The sequence below is a fragment of the Equus quagga genome, chromosome 1, assembly GCF_021613505.1.
Source record: "Equus quagga isolate Etosha38 chromosome 1, UCLA_HA_Equagga_1.0, whole genome shotgun sequence".
In the NCBI taxonomy this organism is placed as follows: domain Eukaryota; kingdom Metazoa; phylum Chordata; class Mammalia; order Perissodactyla; family Equidae; genus Equus; species Equus quagga.
The window spans coordinates 141,934,958-141,961,095 of record NC_060267.1 but is presented as its reverse complement, the minus strand read 5'-3'; the positions used below and the strand labels follow the sequence as shown (position 1 = coordinate 141,961,095).

Here is a 26,138-nt window from a genome sequence, read left to right as displayed (position 1 = left end):
CGGCCGGCGCTGGCACCCGGAGGCCCTGCCCTTGCGGCCGCGGCGGGATTGCGGCACCTCGGGAGGCGTCCGCATCCCCGCGCCCCGCCCCGGAGCGGGCCGAGTGCGGCGCCCGCGGGCCCCGCGCCCCGGCCGGGCTCCCCGCGCCCAGGTTCTCTCGCGGGGCGTGTATTCTTCTCCGAATGTTTCCTTTTTCCGACGAATCTAGCAATCTGGCCGCGGCAAGGGGGTTCCTCGGTAAAACTGCAGCCTTACAATGGAATGGAGATATTGTTGTCTGTATAGGAAGGGCAGTGGGGTAAGGAAGGAGGAGCGGTGCCGTTCCCGAGGGAGAGCTAGAATTTTTCAGATTGGGAAACCTCCGTTCTTTTCCATAGTCATCGCCTGTTGATTTCTCTCTGGACCTTTTTTACAAAAACCTTCCTGACTTTTACTTGGACCTGGGATCCAAGGAAAGTGACAGCCTTTTATCCTGGGAGGGTTCCTGGAGCTATGTTGTTCCTGACACTTGGATCAGATGCAATCCCATGGCTTCATAGGGAGTTCGGTTCAAGTCTAGCATTTGGGGAGAATATAGCAGTGGGGTTCTTAGATTTGTATACATCTGAGGATATAGGATCTTTCTGTCGAGCTACTTTTCCCCCTTCCATTTAATTGAGCGCATTCTCAAAGTCTTAGAAACAGGTGATAAAGCTGTCTTAATGCCTTTAACATTTTATGGTGAAAGGTGAAGCATGGCTTGCCAAGTGATGAAACTGCAGATGTTGGGCATCCTGTTGAATTTCCACCGAATTCCTGTCAAACATCAGACACCTCAGTTTGGGTTCCTTCAGTTTGTATGGGGTTGGGATGCTAGTCCCAAACCAGTCTAATTTATCAGAATGTGTATCAGTGTACTTGAAAGCCTGGGGTTGTCAAAGCTTATGTAATCAATTAGTTAATTTATAATCTTGTTACATTGTTTTCCAGATTTATAAAATCATCCCCTTAAGGAAATCTGTCTTCAGCGTCTGCTTAAATATTTCTCTTGGAATTGAATTCCTGAAGAGGAATGTACTGTACAAGTGGTGATTAAAGCATACTAATTAGACAAATTTCTTAGGGAAAAAAAACCAAACAAAACAAATACATATTGATTCTTTTATCCAGCTGTCTAATTTTCCCTGTTAGGAAAACAGATGTCATTCCCATTTTACAGAACTAGAAATGAGAGAAATTACATGACATTCCCAAGGTCACGTGTTGAAGCAGTGTAGTAACTGAAAATCAAGTGCAGGTTGCTTACTTTTCCTAATACTGCATCTAAAAGGCTTTCCAGGCAGGGAACTTGAGTGCCACCTTTCTCTTTTCTAAGTTTGCACAATGAGTTTTTATTGTTTTATTTTGTGCACAAAAATTACTCTCATTCTATTAATTTTTTACTATTCTGAGTAAATTTTTTCTTACTGCAGTAAAATCCATTCGTTTAAAACATGAGAACTCAGAAGTTATATTGATGTTTATTTTTCCAGAACAGAAATATAGATTGGGCCTTTATGGTTCTAATTTAATCCCATAATCCCAAACTGAAGGCTTTTCAATGTCCTTATTAAAATTGAAGGGTTTTCCTAGTATTTTTACTGGTGGCAGGAAATACTATTTGTCTAAACTTTGCTGTGGGTGTTTCACTCATATAGAAAGTGAAACTAAATAGAAAAAAAGCTATGTTTTTTTGGGGATGTTGAGCAGTCGTGGTTCTAAGCCTCGGTATAAATAAGGCTTGATTTCTTCCTCGTAGCCGCTTGTCTGAGCCTACAAGCTCATTACACTGCCCAGGAAGAAAAGAGTGCAAGTGAACAGGATTTTAGGAATTAAACATAGATGAGGAACTCTAAAGACTTGATATGACTGCATGCCAGCTGTTTGCTTAACAACTAAAAAGTAGAGTTTTGGCCAAGATGCTTTTATAAGAAAATTATTATTCAGAATTTAGGTACTTCCCAGTGTGCGTGTAGTGCAGGTAAATTCTTAGAGCAACTTGGGTGGAAAAGTTAAGTGAATTCCAGCAGTTTTGAAGGTAAACTTAACCTATGTTCATTTATGGAGCCTTTGTTTCTCTGTTTTGGGGGCCCTGGGTTAGAGGGTAGCAATAGAAAAATGAATAAGAACCAGTTTTTGCTTTTAGTTGTTTACAGGCTATTGGGGACACTGAGGTAAACAGTAACAATAGGATCCGATGAATGCTGTGGTGAGGCATAGGCGAAAACCCCGCAAAGGCACAGAGATGGGGCAAGGAACAATCTGATGTGGGAATGCTTCATGGAGGAGGTGACAGTTGAACTGGTCTTGAAGAACAGGTAGAGTTCCCAGGCAGAGAAAAGGGGAAAGGGCTCCGATGGTTCAGGGAGGATGAGAAGACAAGGTCAGGTGGTGGAGGGAGAACTTCGATCCAAGTGGGTGAAAGGGAGTTGCAGAGGTAGAGACCATGCAGCTGTTCTTTTTTTAAAAAGAACATGAAAAGGAAGCGGGGGGAGCTGGGGCAGTAGCTGTGGGCATGGAGGGGAAGTGTTTTGGTGTTTTGCTTTAGTTTGCGAAGTGCTGGTGTAGAATCTCTCAGACTCAGTGGCCTCCTGAGTGAGCACTGGAAGTTGTCTGTCCTGGGTGATCTGAGCTATGTTATTCACACTGTGGATCGTTTCCTCATCTGTTTTTCTGTACAGCTGCTTTGGGTTGAGGCCTTATATCCCATGGGAAACCATTTCTTGCCAGTGGTAAGGGAGGAAGCTGTCTAATGAGGATTCCTACTTCACTTTCCCTGAACATTTATTTCTTTGCTCTCACTTCCAGAGCCTCCTGAGATTCTGCTTTGGTCCCTCCAGCACTTGGCCTCTGCTCAGGTAGGCTCTTCCATGACAGATGAGGCCTTGTTCCTCCTTACTTGTGTTGTATGTGCCCCCAACAAACTGCTGTCACGTCACTACTCAGCAGTTGCTTCAAAGTCAGAGGGCTTCATCTGCCCATGCACTGTGATGTTTTCAGTCCCAGAGTGTCTCCAGGCTCAAAGTAAGATCAGGTCTATCGTTTATCCAAACACATACTCCCTCAACTACATATTGGCCCAGAAGTGTCATGTGGCTTATGAAATTAGTGCTCCTGAAGTGTGGGTTACAGGACATGTAACTGATCACATCCTAGCCTTACTCGGCCTCAGTTTCTTAGTTGTCGACATGAGATTATCTTTCTCAAACCCAAAAGATGGTCAGCTCTTTGAAGGCAGAGACCACTTCTTTGATTTCTGCATCCCCAGACCAGACAGAGTTGTGCCTTGTGTGTAGTCAGCGTACCCAAGAAGTAACTTGATGAAGGAACTTGAAAAATCTAGACTTTAGTTTGTTGATTTTATTACCCTGTTAATAGAAACCGTACCCATTTTAGTACAGCTGGGTTGGATTTAAATTGTTTTCGGTTGTAGAATTTCAGAACTAGAAGCAAATCTTCCTCTCTGTACCAGCATGCAGTAGCTGTTCAGGAAGTGTTGGTTCCTGTCCTGTGTCCCTGGTGTCGGTGAAGGGCACCACCTGCTCCATTCTCTGCCAGAGTCATTCCAGGTTTCCTTCTTTGCTTTTCCCCCTGGGCATTGAGTTCTTGGATTCTACTTCCTAAACGTGTCTCCTCCGTGACGTCCTCATCGTCACTGCCCAGATGCTAGCTGCCCTTGTTTTCAAGTCAAAGTAGTCATTTACCTGGAGACGTTTTCAGTAGTCTCTGTACCTGTCTCCCAGCTCGAGGCTTGCCTTTCCGGTCTGATCTTCACTTTGCTGCCAGAGTGCTTCGTTTAACTGTCACTTCTGATTGCCGTTCCCCAGCTCAGGAGTCTTCTTTGGCTTGTTAGTGCCAGCTTTCATTTGTTCATTTAATAAAATGTATCTATGTATTTTGGGTAGATGCTGTGTTCGGCAGGCCCTGGGATACAGAGCTGAATAAAATGGACACGGGCCTTAAATGGACTGAACTTACCATTAGTCGTGTGGAGGGCACAGATTATTAGTCATGCTAATAATCATGTAACCACAAGTGTGATAAGGGCCATAATGGAAAAGGACGTGGTGCTGTAAGAGGGCACAGAGAAACGGTGTGCAGGGGCGTGGGGAGGGGAAGGCCATGGTCAGGAAGGCGACCTTTAAGCTCGGCCCTGAAGCACATAAGGGCTGGCCACACCTGAGGAACATCAGCTGACTTGCATGGAATACAAGGCCCTTTGGGTGTCTGGCCCTTGCCTACCTGTCTGACCTTGTCTCCTACGCTCTGCATGTGTTACTGTCCCCGTCACACTAAGCTCTCTCAGCTCTCTTTTCTGGAAAGCCTCTTTCCCGCCATCTCCATCTTCAATTCTTAGTCAGACACACAAAAAAATGACTTTCTCTGAGATGTCTCCTATGAACTCCCAAGGCAGGTTTAGGGAAGAGAACACCTCTACTGGCATGTCTGTCCCTGTCAAAGATTGTAAACAACTTGAGGCAGGGATCTTCCTAGTAGATGCACTAGAGGCGTTTAGGGGCACTTTGGTGGGCCACTTAGGCCCAAATAGCAAAATAAGACAGGGAACTAAGTATACAGCCCCTCTCAAGTATTGGACTCTCCTGGGAGGAGGCCAGCTCTGAAGAGTTCGGAAAAAAATCACTGGGTGATTTTGATCCCACTCACACCGTGCTAATATATATTATCCTGTTTAGCTTTCATAGTAACTGTCTAAGGTGGTGATTATCTTTGTTTTATAGATAAAGACATGTCTGTCTGTAGAAGTTGAGTAACTTGTTGGGCTCCAGATGCTGTGGTACTCTTTCCACTGTGCTATGATACTGCTCCTCATATTTGCTGAATAAATGAATTTTAATGATTTTTAAAGTGCACCCTCTATGGTGAAGATAATAAGAAAGGTTGACTATGTGGTACTCTGAGATGCTGAATCTTAGTGTGCTATCCCAGCTCCTCTCTGGGTGTTCCCTCCCCTCTATGTACACACACACCTTTTAGGCCAATATATTGTCTTTATTCTATATTGCATAGCTAGGGGACAAGGTTTGAATAATATATATAATTGAGTTTAATTCTCAGCCATGTTGGTTCTTCTGTATTAGATTATATTTTAGATAATGTAAGTTTTACTCCTACAGTATAAGTTACCTAGATAAAGTTGATTTTAGATTTAGGACATTATACTAACAAATATTTGTGGGCAAATTTTGAAGCTAGAGTGTACGAGTGTACTGTATTCATGGATCTCTTTTTAAAGTAGTCAGAATATTCCACAGCCCTTTTTTTTTTCTTTTTTCTTTTGGTAAGGAAGATTGGCTCTGAGCTAACATCTGTTGCCAATCTTCCTCTTTTTGTTTTCTCTCTCTTTTATCTCCTGAAAGCCCTGGTACGTAGTTGTGTATCCTGGTTGTATGTCCTTCTAGTTCTTCTGCGTGGGTTGCTGCCTCAGCATGGCTTGATGGGCGGAGTGTTGGTCTGTGCTCAGGATCCAAACCAGTGAACCCCGGCCCTCCAAAGCGGAGTGTACAAACCTAACCACTTAGCCATGGGACCAGCCCCTCCTCACCCTTTTTATTTAGCACTGGACAAAAGCAGAGCTGTTGAATTTTAAAGTAAAGTTTAGCTTTCTATTTTATCTCATTTTCTATAGGTTAAACAGCTCTCTCCTTATTGGCATAAAGTATTTTCAGTACTACTGGAGAAATTTGGAATGAGAATATTCAGTCTATAGTTTCAGGGCTTGATTTTATCCTTTCTGCTCTTATTTTATTGAGTGTTTACTAATCCTGTTGTGAAGGAAAATGCTTTTTCAGAAACAAATGGAGAGAATGTAATTTGCAAAGTACATTAAAATTGCAGTTTAAGAGGGGCCGGCCCGGTGGCGCAGCGGTTAAGTTCACACGTTGCACTTTGGTGGCCCTGGGTTTGCTGGTTTGGATCCCAGGTGTGGACCTATGCACTGCTTATCAAGCCATGCTGTGGTAGGCATTCCACATATAAAGTAGAGGAAGATAGGCATGGATGCTAGCTCAGGGCCAGTCTTCCTCAGCAAAAAGAGGAGGATTGGTGGCAGATGTTAGCTCAGGGCTAATCTTCCTAAAAAAAAAACAACAAAACTGCAGTCTAGGAAAGGTTAAAGTTTTTAAGCAGAAAATAGAACTTCCCTAAATTTTACTTGAATTACTCACTTGGTGTTGGCTGTTCTGTGCCTCTGGAGAGGAATCTTGCCATCACAAAATTGTATGCAAACTCTGAAGTTATTTTCAAGGTGCCGTTCTATTTTCAGATGACCAGGAATTACCTCAGTCCGTCTTTTGAATGGTTATTTGCCTTTAACTTTCTTTCTCAACTTAAAAAGCAGTTTCTAAAAATTTCAAATAGTTTTTAATGGGATTACTTGTTAATCATGTTTATTAGGTGAGTCTTTGGAGGCACTAGGGAATTTCCTCCTTTTAATTGATTGCTGGGGCAGGTAACTCACGTGGCACGTCAGAATTGGAGGAACAACAGAAATGTCAGAATAGATTTATTTCAGTGCTGTTGTTTCCCTGGGAATTAGAAAGGCCTAGGTCAAAGGGAGGCATTATATAATTGCAGGAAAAAATAAAGGGCCCAGGATTCAGTGGGACCTGGAGTCCAACCTAGGCAGCTCTTACCTGGGTGTAGGACTGGGGCAAGGAGAGTCCTTAACCTCTTTGACCCTGCTGTCTCATCTGTAATAGGGTATGATACTTCCATTATATTGCGGGTTGTGAGGAATGAATGATATAAAAATGTAGAGAGCCCAGTACGTATGTAGAGTCCCAGTAATTAAATTGTTTACTCTTTTTGAGACCTGCATCAAGGCAGAACTGGAATTCTAAAATGGGCAGTTGTGGCAGTAAAAGACATTTTTAAAATATGCACTGAGACAATGAAGGAAAAGTCAACTGTGGTTTTGCGTATAGGACTCACTTCTATATAAACCTACGTAGGCTAGTAATGACTTTTTCAAAAGTAGCATGCGTGATAATGCGAAAGATCTAGTAAGTCAAAACAAAAATCGGTGTTTTATGGAACTTTAACGTGAACAGTGAACTTTTTAAATTGGTTTAAATTCTCTAATGCCCTTATTCTTCTGTTGCTTTTCTGTTAATACCTTGAGAGTTTTCCTCTGCTGTTGAGGCCTCACATCAGCTCTGTGATGAGAAGCTGCTTCTGCGCTTTTTTAACTCTTTAATGACACTTTAATTAACCTTAAATATAATTCAAAGATAATGTGGTGAGTTATTTAGTATGTCAGGTTTTCCCTTAGTTTTGAGAAGGTGAGAGTTCATCACGGATTCCCAGATGGTGAGCCATTAGGTATTTTTCAGGATCAGCCTTCTTAACCCTGCTAAACTTATCTCACTTCTACCCTAAATTATAACTTCACCCAAGCTAGTGTTCTCCTTTCTGAAGCCAGCCAGCCAGCCATGTGCACTCTCTGCCGCATGGTCCCCCCACTTTTGGGAGTGGTGGTCCACTCCCCGCCAGCATTGAAGTTGGTAAGCCCTGGTCTGTGGGCTGCCCCTGTCCTTGGGGATCCTGCCTCTAATATTCTCTACTCTTCCTTGGACATACCTCGCCTAGGCTGACTCGTACAATTACTTATCTTTTTATATGTAGATATCTGTAAGATTCTAAAGGACAGGAACTGTGTTGTGTCCTTCACAATTAGTGCTCAAATATTTGCTAATGAAAATAGATTTGGTTCCTGTTCTTTCCTCAGCCTGAAGGAATCGCATCCCTCATGGGAAGCAAAATATTTCATTGAATATGTCTTATTTCTTAAGGTTACATAAATAGGCTTCAGACAATATATTTTCAGGGAAATTGGTGTATTTCATAATCTCAATGGAAAAGTAAGTTGAATGAATAATTTTGTTCAGAAAGTTAAAATTTTAATAACCTCTGCCTTCCTAGATTATAAAAGCAGCATACGTTTATTGCCAGAAACTTGAAGAGAAAAGCATAAAGAAAAAAAATTCTATAATCTTACCAATTTAACATTTTGATATTTTTGATATATATATATATATGCAGACAAATTATATGCTTTTTTAATTAACCTTTTCTTGTGAGAATTTCTCCATGAGATTAAATAGCCTCAAAATATAGCAGCATAGTGTTGATGTTAGGTTTACTGTGATTTATTTAACAATTTCCTTATTGTAGACCCTTAGGGTTTTTCTGATTTTTTTGCATATATAGATATCATAGAACATTGTTGAATATAAATATTTGTCCACATCTTTATTTCTGAAAGACATAAATCTAGTAGTAAGATTACTGAATCAAGGATATTAATTATTTTAACGCTCTTGATACATACATTGCCAAGTTGCTTTTCAGAAAGGTAATTTGCAGTCCCAGCAGTGTAAGAGAATCCCCAAATGATTATGTTTTTCAAATCAAAGTCAGTGAAATGTTAGGTGCCACTATTTTTGTTTATGGATTAGTTGATTTTTTTCTATTCCAACATTCTTTTTTGACCAGTTTTCTTTTTTTTTTTAAAGATTTTATTTTTCCTTTTTCTCCCCAAAGTGCCCCGGTACACAGTTGTATATTTTTAGTTGTGGGTCCTTCCAGTTGTGGCATGTGGGACACCACCTCAGCATGGCCTGATGAGCAGTGCCGTGTCCGCGCCCAGGATCCACACTGTCAAAACCCTGAGCCGCTGAAGCGGAGCGCGTGAACTTAACCACTTGGCCACAGGGCTGGCCCCTGACCATTTTTTAATGACTATTTTCATCACAGTAGCAGCAGGGGGAAAAAAGATGATAGGGAGTTAACATGAGTTTTGACAGTGTTAATAAAAGCTTTGGAAGAGAGATTTAGATTATTAAGTTTTTAAATTCTCCATAAGTTCCAACTTAGATTCTGTTTTCTTGGCAAAGGAGTAATTGTGGGTTGGCTTTATTTATTTTGGAGTATTTCCTACACACTAGCTTTTGCTTAGGTCATCATTTATTATTCGAGCACTTTATACCAGGGCTGTCACCATACTAATTTTTTAAGTCTCACATACCCTTAGGTAGAAATGGTGACATGCTTAACATTTTTCATCACTTTAATGAGGCAATTCTGTTGAGGAATTTGAACTTATATCTGTGCTGGTGTAGGTTTTGTGGCTTGGATGTTAACCCCTTTCTCTCTACAAATACTGAGTACTACTCTACATCAGTTAATAAATCGCCAGACTCCTGAGTACGTTCAAATTCCTTGATATATCCTGGGCTATAGCTTGTTTTACTTAGAAGAAATAAAGATTACTCAAACCAGCACTTCAAGGAATTGATCTGCATTGGCAGCCCAGTCACTGCCTTGAGAGGCTGGAGCAGGGTCTTCAGCCTGGCATTCCTGGTCACCTCAATGGCCCTGAGTCTGTTAAAATTGCCTACTTGGAAGAAAACTTTTAGCACATGCTGTAATAGGTGGTTACCTTCCCTTGGAAAGTGCTTTCTTAGATATTTGGAGGTACAATTTTGCCTTTTAGGACATTTCTCACAATAAATAGTTGCCTTTAACCTTTTAATTTATAGTTCCCATCTTAATTCCGTCCAGTGACTGCAGACTGATGCTACATGATATACTGCATGATAACCACATAGTACATTCAACTAATCCAGTGAAAAATGCTGGTTTCTTCCATAACTTAGGACCTGTTGACCTATTTGTGGTTTCTTCATCTTCGATTTATAGCTTATATTGACAACAACTGGGAGGAGAAGTGCTTGTCCAGAAATGTGCAATCTTGTTGACTTTGGATAAAAAGAGCAGCGGTGGCGGCTGCATGGTAGGGTTGGGTTTATTTTACTTGACCTGGGTATCCTGGAGGGTTCAGTCTCCTGTGTTCCTTGCAGCCTATACCATTTTTGTTGTAGGTGTATTTGAAATTTTAGCGGTAAGATCAAGGTGGTAATATTCATTGAGAGATCGTTAGTTCCTCCACTTAACTTTTCTATAAACATACAGTTTAGTCTGATATTTCCCTTGAGTAAGAATTAAAGTTTTTATTTTTTGGTATTCGTAAAGGATTCCAGATAATTTCCATGTGTAAGAAGCTTAAATACAATTTTAGTGTGACTTTGCAAGAAATTCTTGTTTTAGTTGTCTGTATTAGAGGGAGAACATTGGCACAGATTTTTTTTAAAAGCATGTAATTTGTTTGGGAGGTTTTTGTATATTTGAATATTGGTGGTCTGATTTTGGGGGGTAATTTATAATATCCCAAACAAAATGTAGAGAGGCTATGGAAGTACCCTGATTTTTGCCTGTGGCCCTTTTTGTTCAACTCCTCTAGTTTCTCGTGCCCTGCTTTGGTTCATAGTGGTTATCTGCACAGAGCCACCTTGGGGCAAAGTGCTGTTTTGTCCTCACCTCTCCTGGGAGAGGTGTGAGTAGGAGACATTTGTTTGATATACAGACCACGCTGCAGTGGTGATGATGTCAATGAAAAGCTAAACGTGAATTTTGACAAGAACAACAGGGTGAATTCCAAATTAACTGTAGGTTTAACAGAGGCTGGTTCTACAACTGTTTTCAGCAGCTTGCAAAACGTGTGTAGGGCCACCCACACTTCCTTCCTCTTCTCCAGCCACACCCGCACACTTCAGTTGCTTCTGCTCTCTTTAGCTGGGAGAACATGGGTGTATTCTTGCAACACATACCAGTGCTTGTTTTTCAAACATGAATTTCCATATTATAAACACTCTTGACTAGTTGGTCTGTTTCATTTAGGTCCGGCCTTGTTATATGCATATGTGAGCATATGCTAAGTAAGACTGCTCTAGAATGGCCTAATTAGTAGTTTTGCTGTTTTAAAAGATGTCATCTTAGCCATATAGACATTAAAAATACTGATTTAGAAGAACTTAGTGCATGGAAAAATGTTCATCATATGAAGTAGAGGAAAAGTAATTGTCAAACTCCATATACACTGTTTTAGCTTTGTAAAGAAGCATAGATACAAATGATATATATTCACACCTGAAGAGAGGTCAGCCTAGATGAGATTACAGTTGGTTTTTTTTTCCTCCGTTGTGCTTTTCTGCATTTTCTAAATTTTCTAAAGTGAACTTGTATTGTGGAGAGAAATACTTAAAAAATGGTTACAGTCGCCCCCCCATCCCCGTGTGTGTATGTCTGTGTGTATTATCTCATTTTATTAAAAAATTTGTATCTGGGCATATATTATACATACAAAAAAATTTGGAAGGCTGTGTACCAAAATGTTAACAGAGGGTTGAATAATGGATGATTTTTTTAAAGTCCCCTCTCTTTTTGCCAATCTATATGTTCTAAATGTATTTTTTTTCTTGTACTGCACAGATATTTATTTCATAATTAAAACAAAAATACTGAAAGGAAAGTGATAGGTCAAGTGGAAAAAGTAGGCTGCAAGATACATAGTTATGTATAGAATGATCACACGTTTGTAAAACAAAGAAGCAGCTGTATATAAATATTTGTAGAAAGACCACCAAAATATTAATAGTGCTGATCTTAGGGTAGGAATATGGATGCCTCTTTATTCTTTCTCCTTCCTGTTCTGTATTTTCCATATTTTCTATAAGACTGCATGACTTTGATGGGAAAAAATGTAAGGGAATATTTAGTCCTTTTTGAAAGGATAGATTTGATAGAGAATCATCTTTGAATCATTTTAACAGCAAATACTTAGATTTTGGGGGATGTTTTATTGAGAAATCGTCAGACTTTGATGCCCAACTGGACACATTATTTCCTTTATCAATCTTAAGGACCCATTTTCAATTTAATACGTTGTAGGAAACTGAACAGCAGAATTTTTAATGAAAGCAAAGAGATAATAGCTCCATAAATTCATTCTCTTGAAGTAGCCTAGAAGACTAAAAGAATTTCTACTTGAGTGGGTGAGGATGCCATCATTATCACAATGATGGTAGTGGTGGTATCTGGTATTTACTGACTGCTTAGTCTATGCTGGGCTTTATTCTAAACACTTGACCCATATTAACTCATTTAATCCTCACCACTACCTATGAGGTTGCACTCTTACTACTCACATTTTCTAATGAGGAAACTGACCATACAGAGAGATCAGGTTTTGCTCAGGTCTCCTGGCTAGTGATTGGTGAGCTGGGATTCACACCCAGCCATTGGCCTTCAGAGCCAGTGCTCAGGCACACTGGGCTACCACACTGCCTGGCCCCAGGGACTGTGGATGAAGCACAGGCTGTTGGAAAGAGAGAAGCAGGCAAGGGTAATGGGAGGAGCTACCGTATGCCCCCTGGAGCTGAAGGACCAGGTAGGCATCCCAGGGTTCACCTGTGCCTATGACTTTGCTGGCCCCGTTGTGCCGCAGAGTTATCTCCTCTCTCTTCATCCCCTCGTTCCCAGCAGTAGACTTGTTTTTCACGTCCACCTCTCTTTCTTACCTCTTTCAGCTTTCCTGTCTGCTTTACCCTACCTCATTGCACTCCTTTTCCCCCGAGCTCACGTGAGCCTGAGCTCAGTATTACCTGGACACTCACCTTTAGTGTATTGTGTAAATTGCCTTGGCTGAGTATGAATGTTTGGGCCTTTCAGTTCTTTGTGTGACATTTCAGTGTTGGGGAAAGGCCTGCGAGGCCTTCAGTCAGTACTCCCTTGCTGTGCCGCAAACTGAGATATCAGTGATCTGCTCACATTCTCTCTGCTCATAGTGATAGTTCTTGTTTACTATCAAATAGAAAACCTCCCATGTGAAAGTGTTCTGTGTGTTCCCCGATGCTGGCATTGTAATTGACTTCTGCTGGCCTGCTCGAAGACAGTGTTTGAAAGGTTGCCCTCCTTGGCTATTGGAGAGAGTGTTTCGTGAGCCTGGAGGGGCTCCTGCAGGCAGGTTGGGCTTTGAAGCCAGGCTGAGCCGATTAGAGCCGTGGACTGCTGCCTATTGGGCAAGTTGAGCCTCATTTGCCCACCTTGCAGGCTCTTAGTGAGGATTTAGTGAAATGGGGATTTGGTGCCTGTTATCCAGGAGGCATTTAGAAAATAGAGGATTTACTGTTGTTCATTATTATTGTTTCCTCCTCTAGAATCCAGTGGAATAATCATTTCTAACCTGTCTACCTGGAACAGTTTTTCTCTCTCCTTTGTGAAATTCCTGTTTACTAGACATTCCTTGAGTGAGTTATAATTCATGGAGGGGAGAAAGATAATGGAAGACTGGGTTACTAAAGACAAATTTGCCATTTTTGTATGTTTGCCTGGATCCAGTCTTCGGGTATATATTTGATTTTAAGCGAAGTTAAAACAAATAGAACTAAACTGAAATCTTTCTCTGTATTTTCTTTTAGGAGAAAGAAGCAACCAAGAAAACACAGTAATAAGGATTATTCAGTATGCAGTTTGCAGGGTATGTCTTGGAGCCGGTACGGAGTCACCTTTACTTTATATAAGCCACCTCTTAACATTTGGCGTTGATGTTCAGAATGATTCTTGGGCACTGCAAGATCCTGAAAGATCAAAAAACGACTTAATTATTTCCTGTGCTAACTCAAAATGCACTTAATAGTAGAATTAGACAGTGGACTAGTATTTAAAAAGATGTTCAATAACAAGGATATTTTTCCTCCCAACCTCCAGTTAATCATAATGTCCTGTTTTTAGGTATACAATTATAGTTTCATAGACAATGAAAAGGCATATGTGTACCTAAAAAAAGTATTAAAAAAAAGTAAGTTTGTTGATAGTGAGAGTGACTAATCATTTCACTACAAGGTAGTCTGTCGTTATGAGGAGACCCTGTAAGATCCTTTCCCAGGAACTTGCAAGTGGGTTACAAATTATTCCACTCCGCCCCTTTGCTCGCACAGTTCTGGGAAGAGAAGCATTGAGGTATTAATAGTGATTATCTCTGGGTGTCTGAGACCCTAAGAAAAGATCTGTTTTTCCTTATCTGTATATTAATTTATTGCTTTGTAAGAAAATAAAATTAAAAATAAAATCTAATTAAAATTTAAACAAACTCAGATTTATTTATTAAATCTGATTTGTATGCCACATTCCAGGAAAATGTCTAAACTGAAGTGATACATGAAAAAGCAATATTATATAACTTGGGGGCAGCCTGAAGAAGTTTGTTTTGACAGCTAAAGTTGCATTTGCAAGTTTGTACTGTAGAAACATGGACTTGGGTAGAATTTTAAGTATAATTACTGCCCTTATGATTAATTGAAGTTACAGATTTGAAGATAGTTTTCTGCCCCCTGGAGTTAGATTAGAGTTTTCTATTTTTGAAAATTAATATGCCTGAATTAAACTTTTTTTTGGGGAACTACTGTCCAAATTAAGCAAGATCTTTCCATTTGGATTTTCCTGTTAATCTTATTAAAATTACTAGCTCAGATAACAAGAATAATATACCATATAGAAGAAATTTTTCTTTTTCTCCAGAACCTTTACATCATACTGGTTTCTTATTTTACAAATCTTAATCGACACAGGATTAATGATTTAGTTTTGGTTCTGAAATTAATTTACAGAGACATTGTAGCATGGGGGTAAAAGCACAGATTTTGGTCAGACAGCTGGGAGAGTTAGAGAAGGCTTCACGGAAGGGATTTTTTGTATTTATAGGAAATGGTGCTAGTCTTGGAGTAACAAGAAGAGTTGTTGGCTTTCTGTCTAAGTGTTTATTCTTTGTGTTTTCCCTTGTCAATTCTTGCCTTGTTTTTTACGATGCTAATTGAAATTACTTTTGAAAAATGTTTTTTTAAAACATGTCTTATCAGACTTGCCAATTTTCTTATATCTGACATTGCCAAAAAATTGTTTCAACAAACTGATTTTTTTCAGTTTGCAAAATTTAATATGGTATTTAAATTCTCAACCTTTATAATGTAAGCCCTGAATATATTAATAGGTTATTATAAATTGCCCTGACTCATTTTATATCTCAATTTATTTACTTCAAGCTTCTCTTAAACCAAAATTTTTTTAAAAATGAAACTATAAAAGGAAAAGTTACAGAAACTTAATTTTGTTCCTCTTATTTTGTAGATGTCCATGGTGACATTGAAAATGAATTCCTTATTTTCACCAGATATTCTTATATGAGAAGATCCATTTCACACAGTCTAAATATTTTTTCTTCTGTCGGACCAGCATGGCAGGATTCAAGCGAGGATATGATGGAAAGATTGCTGGATTATATGATCTGGATAAAACCTTGGGTCGAGGTCATTTTGCAGTGGTTAAACTTGCCAGGCATGTCTTTACAGGTGAAAAAGTGGCAGTAAAAGTTATTGACAAGACAAAATTGGACACTCTAGCCACTGGTCATCTTTTCCAAGAAGTGAGATGCATGAAACTAGTGCAGCATCCCAACATCGTACGCCTCTATGAAGTTATTGACACCCAGACCAAACTATATCTTATTCTAGAACTTGGAGATGGAGGAGATATGTTTGATTACATAATGAAACATGAGGAGGGACTTAATGAAGACTTGGCCAAGAAGTACTTTGCTCAGATAGTTCATGCTATATCTTATTGCCATAAACTCCATGTGGTTCACAGAGACTTAAAACCAGAGAATGTGGTCTTCTTTGAAAAACAAGGTCTTGTAAAGTTGACAGACTTTGGTTTCAGCAACAAATTTCAACCAGGGAAGAAGCTCACTACAAGCTGTGGATCTCTTGCATATTCTGCTCCAGAAATTCTGCTTGGTGATGAGTATGATGCACCCGCAGTAGGTAGGTAACCTTCTTCCAGTATTTGCCCACTCGATTTCTACCAGCTAGAGTGTAGTTGGTCAAATCACTTGTTGTTTATCTAAAAATAATTTTCAAGAGAATTTCTATTAAATGTGTCTTAATTAACAGATGGGGTTTCATGAATGCCATATATCCCTAAAGCTGGCAGTTACTTAATTTTACCCTTTAGATGGCAAATGTCTAAAGTATATTTGTCAGCACAAGGGAAAATGAGAGGTTATCATTTAAGGTAACCTCTCATCTGCTTGTTGTAGTTTTTTTTTAAGGTCTGAGTACTTTTCCTCTTTTCTTAGATTCTTCTAGTCACTACTAGTCGTCTCCTTCCTCTGAATACCCTTTCACAGTCATTAAGACACCTATTGGAAAGGTACTATGAATATTAGAGTGCAGTGTGAAGAATTTGGGCTTTTGGAATCATTTATTAATTGTGACCTTGAACAGTGTGCTTGACCTCTCTCTACTTCATTTCTTCATCCATAAAATAGAATTAGATCAGATTGTATTCCCATATTATCTTGTTTACTTTTCACAGCGACTTGTGTGGTGGTTATTGTCCATCTCATTGTACGGAATAGGAAATTGGTATACAGAGTGCTTGGTATATGGTGGTTTCCAGAATAGTGGTATCCCTTGGCATTCCCAGCTACCCTCTCCCTTTACTCCAACACATTTTTGTGCTCTCACTCTCTTGTCATGAGTTATCTACTTGTGGTGGAAATGTTTACTGGTTTTCAGCTTGTCTCAACTTTGTCCCCTTGGGGTCATACCTGAAGGTCATGTAGGAATTTATTTTTACTTTTTAAGGATTTATTAATCTGAAGATGTCATCAGCTATTTAAATTTTTGGTTTAATCTTGTAAAAATATGCCCTGATATTATATGCACATATGTCAAACTTCATAGATACGAGTCTTTCATTTGCATTCTGATCATTTGAAATGCAGGTTACAGAAGATTAAATACATACATTGAAGAGTACATTGAAGCGTACTGGCTTATCTGAATACTCTGTACAGCAAGACACTGCTTTTCATGTTAGACTGTGTGTTCTGGAAAAGGAAGGGTTAATGAATGGTTTCTGCCCACTATAGATAACCAGGCTTTACTGAAGTCTTTCATTAGAGCATTTGAGCTAGAAGTTTTTGATTAGTGTTGCAGCTCTAATCAGAAAATGAAGCCAAGAATTTACAGAAGAGGAAACATAAATGTTTGAACTTGAAAAAGATGTTCAGCTTCACTAATAATCAGGGAAAGGTAAATCATAACCACAATAAGATACCGTTTCCTACTTTTCATGTTGGGAAAAACTAAAGTCAGACAACACCAATGTAGGTAAGACTATAGATCATCAGGAACTCTTGTACTATGTAGAAGACAATTTGTCAGTACCTAGTAAAGTTAAAAATATACACATCCTGTCGTGTATATATATATATATATATACACACACACACACACAGTGGAATACTACTCAGCCGTAAAAAAAAGACAAAGTCATCCCGTTTGTAACAACACGGTTGGACCTTGAGGGGATTATGTTAAGCGAAATAAGCCAGACAGAGAAAGACAAACACTGTATGATTTCACTTATATGTGGAAGATAAACAAAAACATGGACAAAGAGGACAGATTAGTTGTTATGGGAGGGGAAGAGGGTTGGGGGTGGACATAAGGGGTAAAGGGGCACATATATATGGTGACTGACAAATAATAATATACAACTTAAATTTCACAATGTTATAAACTATTATGACCTCAATAAAAAAAATAAATATATGCACATCCTGAGACTCAGCAATTCTATTCTTATGTACACACTCTAGAGAAGCTCTCACTCATGTACACAAGAGATTTCCCAATAATGTTTTTAACAGTGTTATTGAGTATTCATCTGCAGAATAAATTGTTCAATATTCATGTGACGAAACTCTGTATGTTGGTGAAAAATAAACTATGTATGTTAGCATGGCTGGAGTTTACAAACATTATGTTTAAGAAAAACAAATTGGTAAAGAGTACATATAGTATTATATAAAAGTTTAAAACATGCAGAGCAATGTTATAAAGTGTTTAAGGGTGCATGCACATGTAGTAAAGTATGAAGAATGCATGACATCAAGATAGATACTTCTGAGGGGCAGGCATACCTAGAGGGTTTCAACTGTACTGGTGATGTTTATTTCCTGAGTTGGCTGGTCGGTACACAGGTGTTCATTGTAATGTTCTTTATTTTGGTTTTTCCCCCCTTAAATACTGCATAATAAAACATCTAAAAGGTTTTTAAAAAGCAAGAGAAAATTGTCTGGAAGGATGCTCACCAGTCTGACAAATGGTTACCTTTTGTTGGTAAAGTAGGATTGGGTGGAGTTCATAGGTGTCTTTATTTGTATTTATTTCAATTCATTGGTCTAATTGTGTGATTGAAATAAATATAGAATTGCTTTAAAAAAACAAATGAACAGTTATCTTTCTGTTAATGTAGTATTAGTTTATTGTGCCGAAATCAATCAGTGATTTTTCACAAATCTTTAGCAAAATTAATTGGAACAAAGATTAAAATCAGTCATTTTATTAAATTACCAGATCTTGCTAAATAAAACAACTTTGGTTCAATTTTATAAGTAAGTGTTTTAAGAGTACACTCGTCCTCAACGTTGAGACTTAGTGCAGGAATTATCTATTTCGTTATGCTTTTCGAAGAACCTGATTTTTTTTTTAATTTATCAACTGCACTTTTGTTTCCTACATCATTACTTTTTCTTTCATTTTTATTAACTCTTTCCAGGATCATTGAGTTTCTTTTTTTTAAGTGTCTTGAATTGAAATCTTTTTTCTTTATTGTCCTGATTTCTATCTAAGAAATAACTTAAAGCTGTCTGTTGCCTTCTCCCACAGTCTCTGGTAGCATCCTAGGGGTTTTACTCTGCAGTCATTGTTATTCATTGCTAAAGTTTATCTTTACTGTTTTGTTTCTTGTTTAACCCAAAAGTTTTTTGGTTTTTGAAAGAAATTCAAAGTGGATAGATTTCTTTTTCCTTTTATGTATTTGATTTTGAATCTGTAATTTTAGTACGTTGCAGTTAATAAATATGCCCAATTGGTTTCTGCTTTGGGGAATATTTTTAGATCTTCTGTGTGGCTTAATACATAGTAATTTTTGGTGACTATTGCCTAAAATACAAATAAAATATTTGTATTTTTAGTACATACCAAGTTTTTATACATAATTAAGGTTGTTAAAATTTGTTCCTTTGTATTATGTTTTTATTCTGGTCTGTTACTTTCTGAGAGAATTATGCTAGTCTCCTAATCTGTGAATTTTGTATTTTAATAATGTATTTTTTTATACATGTTGTTTTCAAGCTATGTTAGGTATATAAAAGTTTATAATTTTATATGATGAGCTATATCTTTTATCAGTATGAAACTGTACTTATTTGATGCTTATTGCTGTGTATTCTGTCATTCTGTTTCAGGTTTATCTTTTTTAAACACTATGTAGCTGTGTTTTGTGTCCAATCTGTGAGTCAGTCTTTTAATAGGTGAATTTAATCCATTCATATTTATTATTACTGGAATGTTTTTGTTCTCTTATTTTGTGGTTCTCATTTGCCTCATTATTTATTACCTTATCCTGTATTTTGTTGGGTTATTCAAGTTTTCTTTGCTCTTCCTCCCCCAGTGGTTTGCAAGACGTGCAGTCTGTTTTTCTTGTAAAAGTGTCTACCCTTAATGTCCAGAGTTAATCAGCATCCATATCATTCCCTCTATCCTACAAACAAGAACTACAGTTTGCTTTTACTTCCTTTGTAGTAGTAGATTTTTTATTTGCTTTTATTTATTTATAATAAATACTTGGACTTAATTTTACAAATTTCTTGATTTACCACTGATTCTTGAATTCCCTGTCTTTCACTTGGGTTATTTTTGTTTGTTTGTTTGTTTGTAATCCTTTAGAGAGTATTTGTGAAAAATTCTCAAAGTCCTTGTCTAAAAGTATGCTCTTATTTGAATGGTAATTTGCCTGGGTATAGAAATACATATTCAAAATCTCTCCCAGCTTTGAAGATATTTTCCTGTCTTCTTTTTGCTTCTAAAATTGCCAGTGCAAAGTCTGATGTGAGACTAATTTTATTTTCATTGTAGGACTGCATTTCATTCATTCTGTGAAGCATGGTTTAACACTTCTGGAAGTTCTCCATAAAGTGGGTTTTCTGGGGTATTAGTTCTGTTTGATGCCCTTGCTTCCTCTCTCATGGTGCTCATTTTTCCTAGGTGCTTGGGATTGTTAGTTGTGTGTTTGTCTCTGTCTTTGAGAGTCCCTAATAGCCTGTCTGTGAATGTGGTGACTGAGTATTATCATCTGCCTCCAGTGGACGTGGGACAGGAGCAAGATGTGGCCAAATGGGATGTCCTGGTATCTGGTGTTAGCATTTGACAGACTGTCAGCAGACCTTTGCCCCTAATGCCCACAGTCACTCGTCCTTCCTGGAACGAATGTCTGCTTGTTCGTGCTTGGTGATTTACAGGGTGAGAGTAATTAATTAATCCCTCTAATGGTTGTCTTGGTACAATCCTTCCTGTTTTCAGTCTGTGTCTTCTGGAAAGGAGCGCCACAGAAGCTCCTGCCAGCTGGGTTTTGGGGCTCTGATTGCCTCTTTCAGTGTAACCCCACCTGCCATCTCCCTTTTCTGTCATACATAGGGATTTGGGGAGAGAAGGGTGGCTAGATCATGCTTGGGGAGCTCTTTGCTTCGTCTGCTTCCATGGGCTTTCAAGAATGCGTATTAAGTTGACTTCACTGAGTTAGAAAGGAAAGAGAAAAAATTATCTGTGTGAAAAATCCTGGAATCTCTTTGCAGTCTTTGGAATTCCTGCAGTAGAGATTGCAGTGCAGCATGTACATGGTGGAAAACTCGTTATTGCTGCTTGGTGAATCAGTTAAGACAGTGGAAAGACAGGCAGGGGGATGAGCCGTGCCTGCTGAGGTAAGGCACACTTCATGCCTTTGCTCTGGAGAGAGCAGGCTCTTCTGAAACTAATGGGTTTCATCACCCTGTGGGGTGGCCTGCTTGTAGTGAGGCTCCAAGTGAATTTCTGGGTAAGTGAGGGGTTATTCTCAAAGCAGCGTTGGGAAAGAGCTTACTGTGCTTTAAAAAACAAAACTAAAGTGTGCTTTAAAGATTTCTCCATTAGAGAAACTCTAAAATGGGAAAACCGTTTCTTAGATCACACACAACTTTTCAGTTGTTGTAAAACCTTGACATTATGACTTTTTTCTACTTCATTAAAAATTTTAATCTTATTTTTAAGTTAAAATGAATTAATTTTGTATTGAGAACTTTGCCATCTCCTTTGAGATTCAGAGGCTTCCTAGGATGTTACAGCTCTGGAACTGAAAACCCCTGTATTAGATGCTTCCTAGTTTATAAACTGTTTCAAAGATGAAAAGTCAGTCTCTGCATTAATTTATCATTTGGTAAATTAATATGCAGTCAATATCATTGAAAGCTAAATTACTTAAAACATGGCTCTGTATTAATGCAGTGCAGAGGTTTAGATTTAGAGTCAGTGAGTATAGCTTTTGGGGATATAAACAAAAAATCTGTGTAACAATCTTTACAATTTGCAGTTGAGCATTTAATGGAGATTATCCACAGTTATAGGAAGTGGCCTTGTGCATATGAGTATGTAAAAAACTCGAGTTCTTTTCTTCATAAATCTGTATTTTGCCCTACATTAAAATAATACTCTTTGCTGGCTCTCAGTAAACTAGGAATAGAGGGGAACATCCTCAACTTAATAAAGAGCATCTACAAAAACCCTACAGCTAATGTACTTAATGATGAAAGACTGAATGCTTTCCCCCTAAGTTCAGAAACAAGGCAAAGAGGGACCAGCTGCGTGGTGTAATGGTTAAGTTCAGCATGCTCCACTTCGGTGACCCGGGTTCACGGGTTCAGATCCAGGGTGCAAACCTATACCACTTTACAGCCTTGCTGTGGTGGTGACCCATGTCCAAAATAGAGAAAGATTGACACAGATGTTAGGCTCAGGGCAAATCTTCCTCAGCAAAAAAAAAAAGAAAGAAAGAAAAAGAAAGAAAGAAGGCAAGGAAGTACTTACCCCTCTTATTCAACATAATGCTGGAAGGCATACAGATTGGAAAGGGAGAAATAAAACTCTCTCAGCCTGCCAATAACATGATTGCCTACATTGAAAATCTCAAAGTATCTACAGAAAAGTTCCTAGAACCAATAAATAAATTCAGCAAGATCACAGGATATAAGATCAACATATGAAAATCAATTGTATTTCTATACATGAACAAGTAGAGACCAAAATTAAAAACACAGTACTATGACCATCATGCCAAAGAAAATGTATGCATCTAACAAAACACAGTGTAACAAAAATAATTTATACTGAAAATTGCAAAATGCTAATGAAAGAAATCAAAGAAGACCTAAATAAATGGAGAGAGAAATCATGTTCATGAATTGGAAGACAACATAGTACAGATGTCGGTTCTCCTCACGTTAATCTATAGTTTTAATGCAATCCTATCAAAAGCCCTGCAAAGTTTTTCTAGTCATAGACATTATTCTAAAATTTTATGGAAAGGCCAAGGACCTAGAAGAGCAAAAACAATTAGAAAAAAGAAGAATAATGAGAGGAATCACTACTACAGCCACTCTGGAAAATAGTTTGTCAGTTTCTTCTAAAACTAGATATGTACTTATGATGCAACCCTGCAATTGCAATCCTGGATGTTCATCCCAGAGAAGTGAATCCTATGTTCACATAAAAAGCTGTACATGGTTGTTCATAGCAGCTTTATTTGTAATGGCCAAAATCTGGAAACACCCCAGATGTCCTTCAACAGGTGAATGGTTAAACTGTGGTACATCCTTGCCAAGGAATACCGTGCAGCAATAAAAAGGGACAATCTGTTGATACAACAGCTTGGATGGCTCTCAGGGGAGTTATGCTTAGTGAAAAAAGCTGATCTCAAAAGCTTTTGTACTGTATAATTGTGTTTATATGATTCTTGAAGAAACAAAGTTATAAATGTGGAGAACAGATTGGTGGTTGCTGGGGGTTAGAGATGGTCGTGAGTGGTGTGGCTATAAAGGGATAGCACGAAGGAGCCTTGTGGTGATGGAACACTTCTGTATCTAATGGCAGTTACATGAATCTACACATGTGATAAAATTGCACAGAAACTGCATACACACAGATGAGTGCATGTAAAATGATGAAATCTGAATAAGCTGTGTGCACTGTCCCAATATTAGTTTCCTGGTTTTTACATTGTACTGTAGTTAAGCAAAATGTTGCCACTGGGGGAACCTGGATGAAGAGTACATGAGATCTCCCTGGTGTTTTTTTTTTTTTTGGCAACTCCTGTGAATCTATAATTATTGCAAAATAAAAATTTAAAAAGTAATATGTATATTATTCATTGCCTAGAAGGCAGATATCCCAATGTAGACATTACTGAGATGCTGTGTAGGGTTGTTTTTACTTCATTTTTAACAGTAATGCCTGATTATGGTCTGGGGATGATGGTCACTATGATAGAAACACACTGCACTTTTGCACTATTAAATGCATGCTAACGTATGTCAGTCTTATATTTTTTTAAAAATAAAAACAATTTTAAGACCAGATAATCAGCTGAAAATTATCCTGTATCCACTGAGGTGAGAGCATTTAGCCCTCTCCATGTTGAAAGTGTGTACTTGTATTTATTTTAGAGCTGTGGTTCTTAATTTTTTCTGGTTCACTAATGCCTTAAGATCTGATCAAGGCTATGGGCACATCTTAATATTGTGTTCTTAAGTATCTTTAATTATTCGTTTCTTTGACCTAACTGATTGAATGTGAAGACCATCTCAAAATCCAGTATGAATTTAAAAATGACAGGCTGGTCTGTCTGAAAAGAATTACCTTGTCTTGTGAAAAAGTAGATTAGTAAAACATAAATTGAGACATTCTTGACTACTAATTTATATACTGTTATAGTGCATATACTATGCCACTTTTTGGAAATCTTAGCCTGTTCAAGCGTGAGTTGTGGTTAAACTAGAAGCCACAGTTACTGCACTTAGCGCAGTCGCTCCTTGCTCCGCCCTAATCCTGTGATGAAACATCTCAGCATACTCCCTTTTATAAGAGAGGCTTTTAGAGAATTTAGGAACTGGATGGCCATGAAAAGGACTGTGATTGTAGCATCATGTTATAATATGTTCAAATATTTAAATGTTTCCTCCTTGAAATTTTTTTTTTTTCTGTGAGGAAGATTGTCCCTGAGCTAACGTCTGATGCCAGTCATCCTCTGTGTTGTATGTAGGATTCCACCACAGCGTGGCTTGATGAGTGGTGCATAGGTCCCCTCCCAGGATTCAAACCGCAAACCCTGGGCCACTGAAGTGAAGTGCATGAACTTAACCACTACCACTGGGCCAACCTGAAAATTTTTAAAAGAATTACTCCTTCCTGTACAGACAGTACACCCTGAGCCATAAAACCTTTGTGGCAGAACTTTGAAATAGTCCAAAAGGACATAAATCAGAAATTTTCTCCTTGGTTTATATAAATCTTCTATTATAGTGTATGTCATGAATTGATAACTCCTTGCTTTTATTTCTGGTTGATTCCAGAAAAGCTGTTAATGTACTGTTTTTACAGTCCTTTCCAAGCTGCACAAAATCTGAGTGTGTGGTTTCATTTGCCTTCTGAAAGTTAGATTGATTAGAGACAGATCCCGTAGTAATGTTTCACTGTTTTCTGACTTGGACCTTCTCTTCCCGCAGTCAGAATCTGGTCAAATTTTGTATTAGTTTCTCTTACGCCATTTGCCATGGGACATATGGCCCTGATGGGCTCTAGATGAGAAGACCGAGACCTAGGCTTTTGTTATAGAGTTTTAGGCCCAAGTGCAGAGTTTGGGATTATACATTTTTAAAGGATCATCTGTGCCTCTTATACCCATACGGAAGGAAGTTTGGTCTGCTTTAAAGTAGTACCTTGTCTGTTTCATTTAAAAAGGTAAACATAAAACCTGCCTGAATGGTATGTGACCAGAATGAACTGTGTTACAGCCTGGGGCCCAGGCAGCATCACACATGCTGCATTCAGTTGAGAAGTGAAAAACATATCCTTAGAAATGTGGCACACAGCTTCCACATCCCAGCTGCCAAGTGCAAGGTCACATACTCTGAAAGACATCTTTTTCAAAGTGTGACATCATCACTTGTCATATAAAACCAAAAGAGAAAATGAAAATCCTCTTGTAAACTTTCTGAAGTTTCACATGCCTGTGAGCAATGACAGTTATTTCAGAAGTCACAATTAAAAATTGATCTGGGCAGGGCCCAGCCCAGTGGCTTAGTGGTTAGGTTCACATGCTCTGCTTCGGTGGCCCAGGGTTCATAGGTTTGGATCCCCAGTGCAGACCTACACATCCCGCTCATCAAGCTGTGCTGTGGTGGCATCCCACATATAAAGTAGCGGAAGATTGGCACAGATGTTAGCGCAGGGACATCTTCCTCAGCAAAAAAATGATAATAAAGAAGATAAATAAATAATTGATCTGGCATGAACCTTCTGTAAATAAAAGCACTTTATTCAGTATTTGTTCTGTATTCACAGCTTACTGGCTTTCTAATGTGAATGTTATATAATTAAGCATTTGGGAAGCAGGTAGCAGAAATTCTGTGCCTTGAGTTAAATCATCTGGGTTTTATAAATAAGCTATTGTTGAATTGAATATTTGTAATAAAGATTCTTGAGCATGAAATGTTATGAGTGGTATAATCTATAGGTACCATATTGATGGGTTTTTCAGGCTAACTCAATCATTGATTTTTCAGTGAGAGGCCTGAAAAATATGATAGGAATGGCTTTTGTGTTTTTGGTGTTTTCCCTCCTGCATTTTTAGCTCTGGTGCTTATTGTTCTGTTCACTGTGTTAGAAGGTTCAGATCAAATGAAATATATGTCGACACTGTTTTGCAAAGTATAATTTACCCTACTGTACTAATGAGTATGGTAAGATTTAAACTGGGGTTCTCAACTCACCCATCAGTTTTACCTAGGGGAGATTAAAAACAAACGGGCAACCTTGCCTGGGCCCCACTCCTGGAGTTGATAGCCTTGGGTGAGGCCCATGTCCAGAAGGTTTGTGGGATTCTCATGTGCATCCAGCCTTGCCTATCACTAATTTAAGTCCTTAGAATCAAAAGTTTTTAGTACTAGTGGAAAAACAGATTCTCAACATTTTAATTCTAATATTCTCTAACAAACAGGTGTTAGAAAAAACATTTGACCTCTTTAGTTTCAAAAAGTGAACAAGAAT

General features: G+C 38.5%; 1 protein-coding gene across 7 annotated transcripts in view; it reads left to right on the top strand.

Annotated features, from left to right (window-relative positions):
* Window positions 1-26,138, top strand: part of SNRK (SNF related kinase) — a 61,078-nt gene that overhangs the window by 729 nt on the left and 34,211 nt on the right. Inside the window, exons 2-5 of one of the 7 annotated variants that reach the window (XM_046664546.1) lie at window positions 2,827-2,876; window positions 13,356-13,414; window positions 15,061-15,186; window positions 15,282-15,755. In XM_046664546.1, coding sequence (XP_046520502.1) covers window positions 2,827-2,876; window positions 13,356-13,414; window positions 15,061-15,186; window positions 15,282-15,755 — 709 coding nt within the window. Of the gene's footprint in view, window positions 1-2,826; window positions 2,877-13,355; window positions 13,431-15,060; window positions 15,756-26,138 lie in introns of those variants that run through there. The other 6 variants (XM_046664602.1, XM_046664584.1, XM_046664594.1 and 3 more) reach the window with 6 other exon arrangements.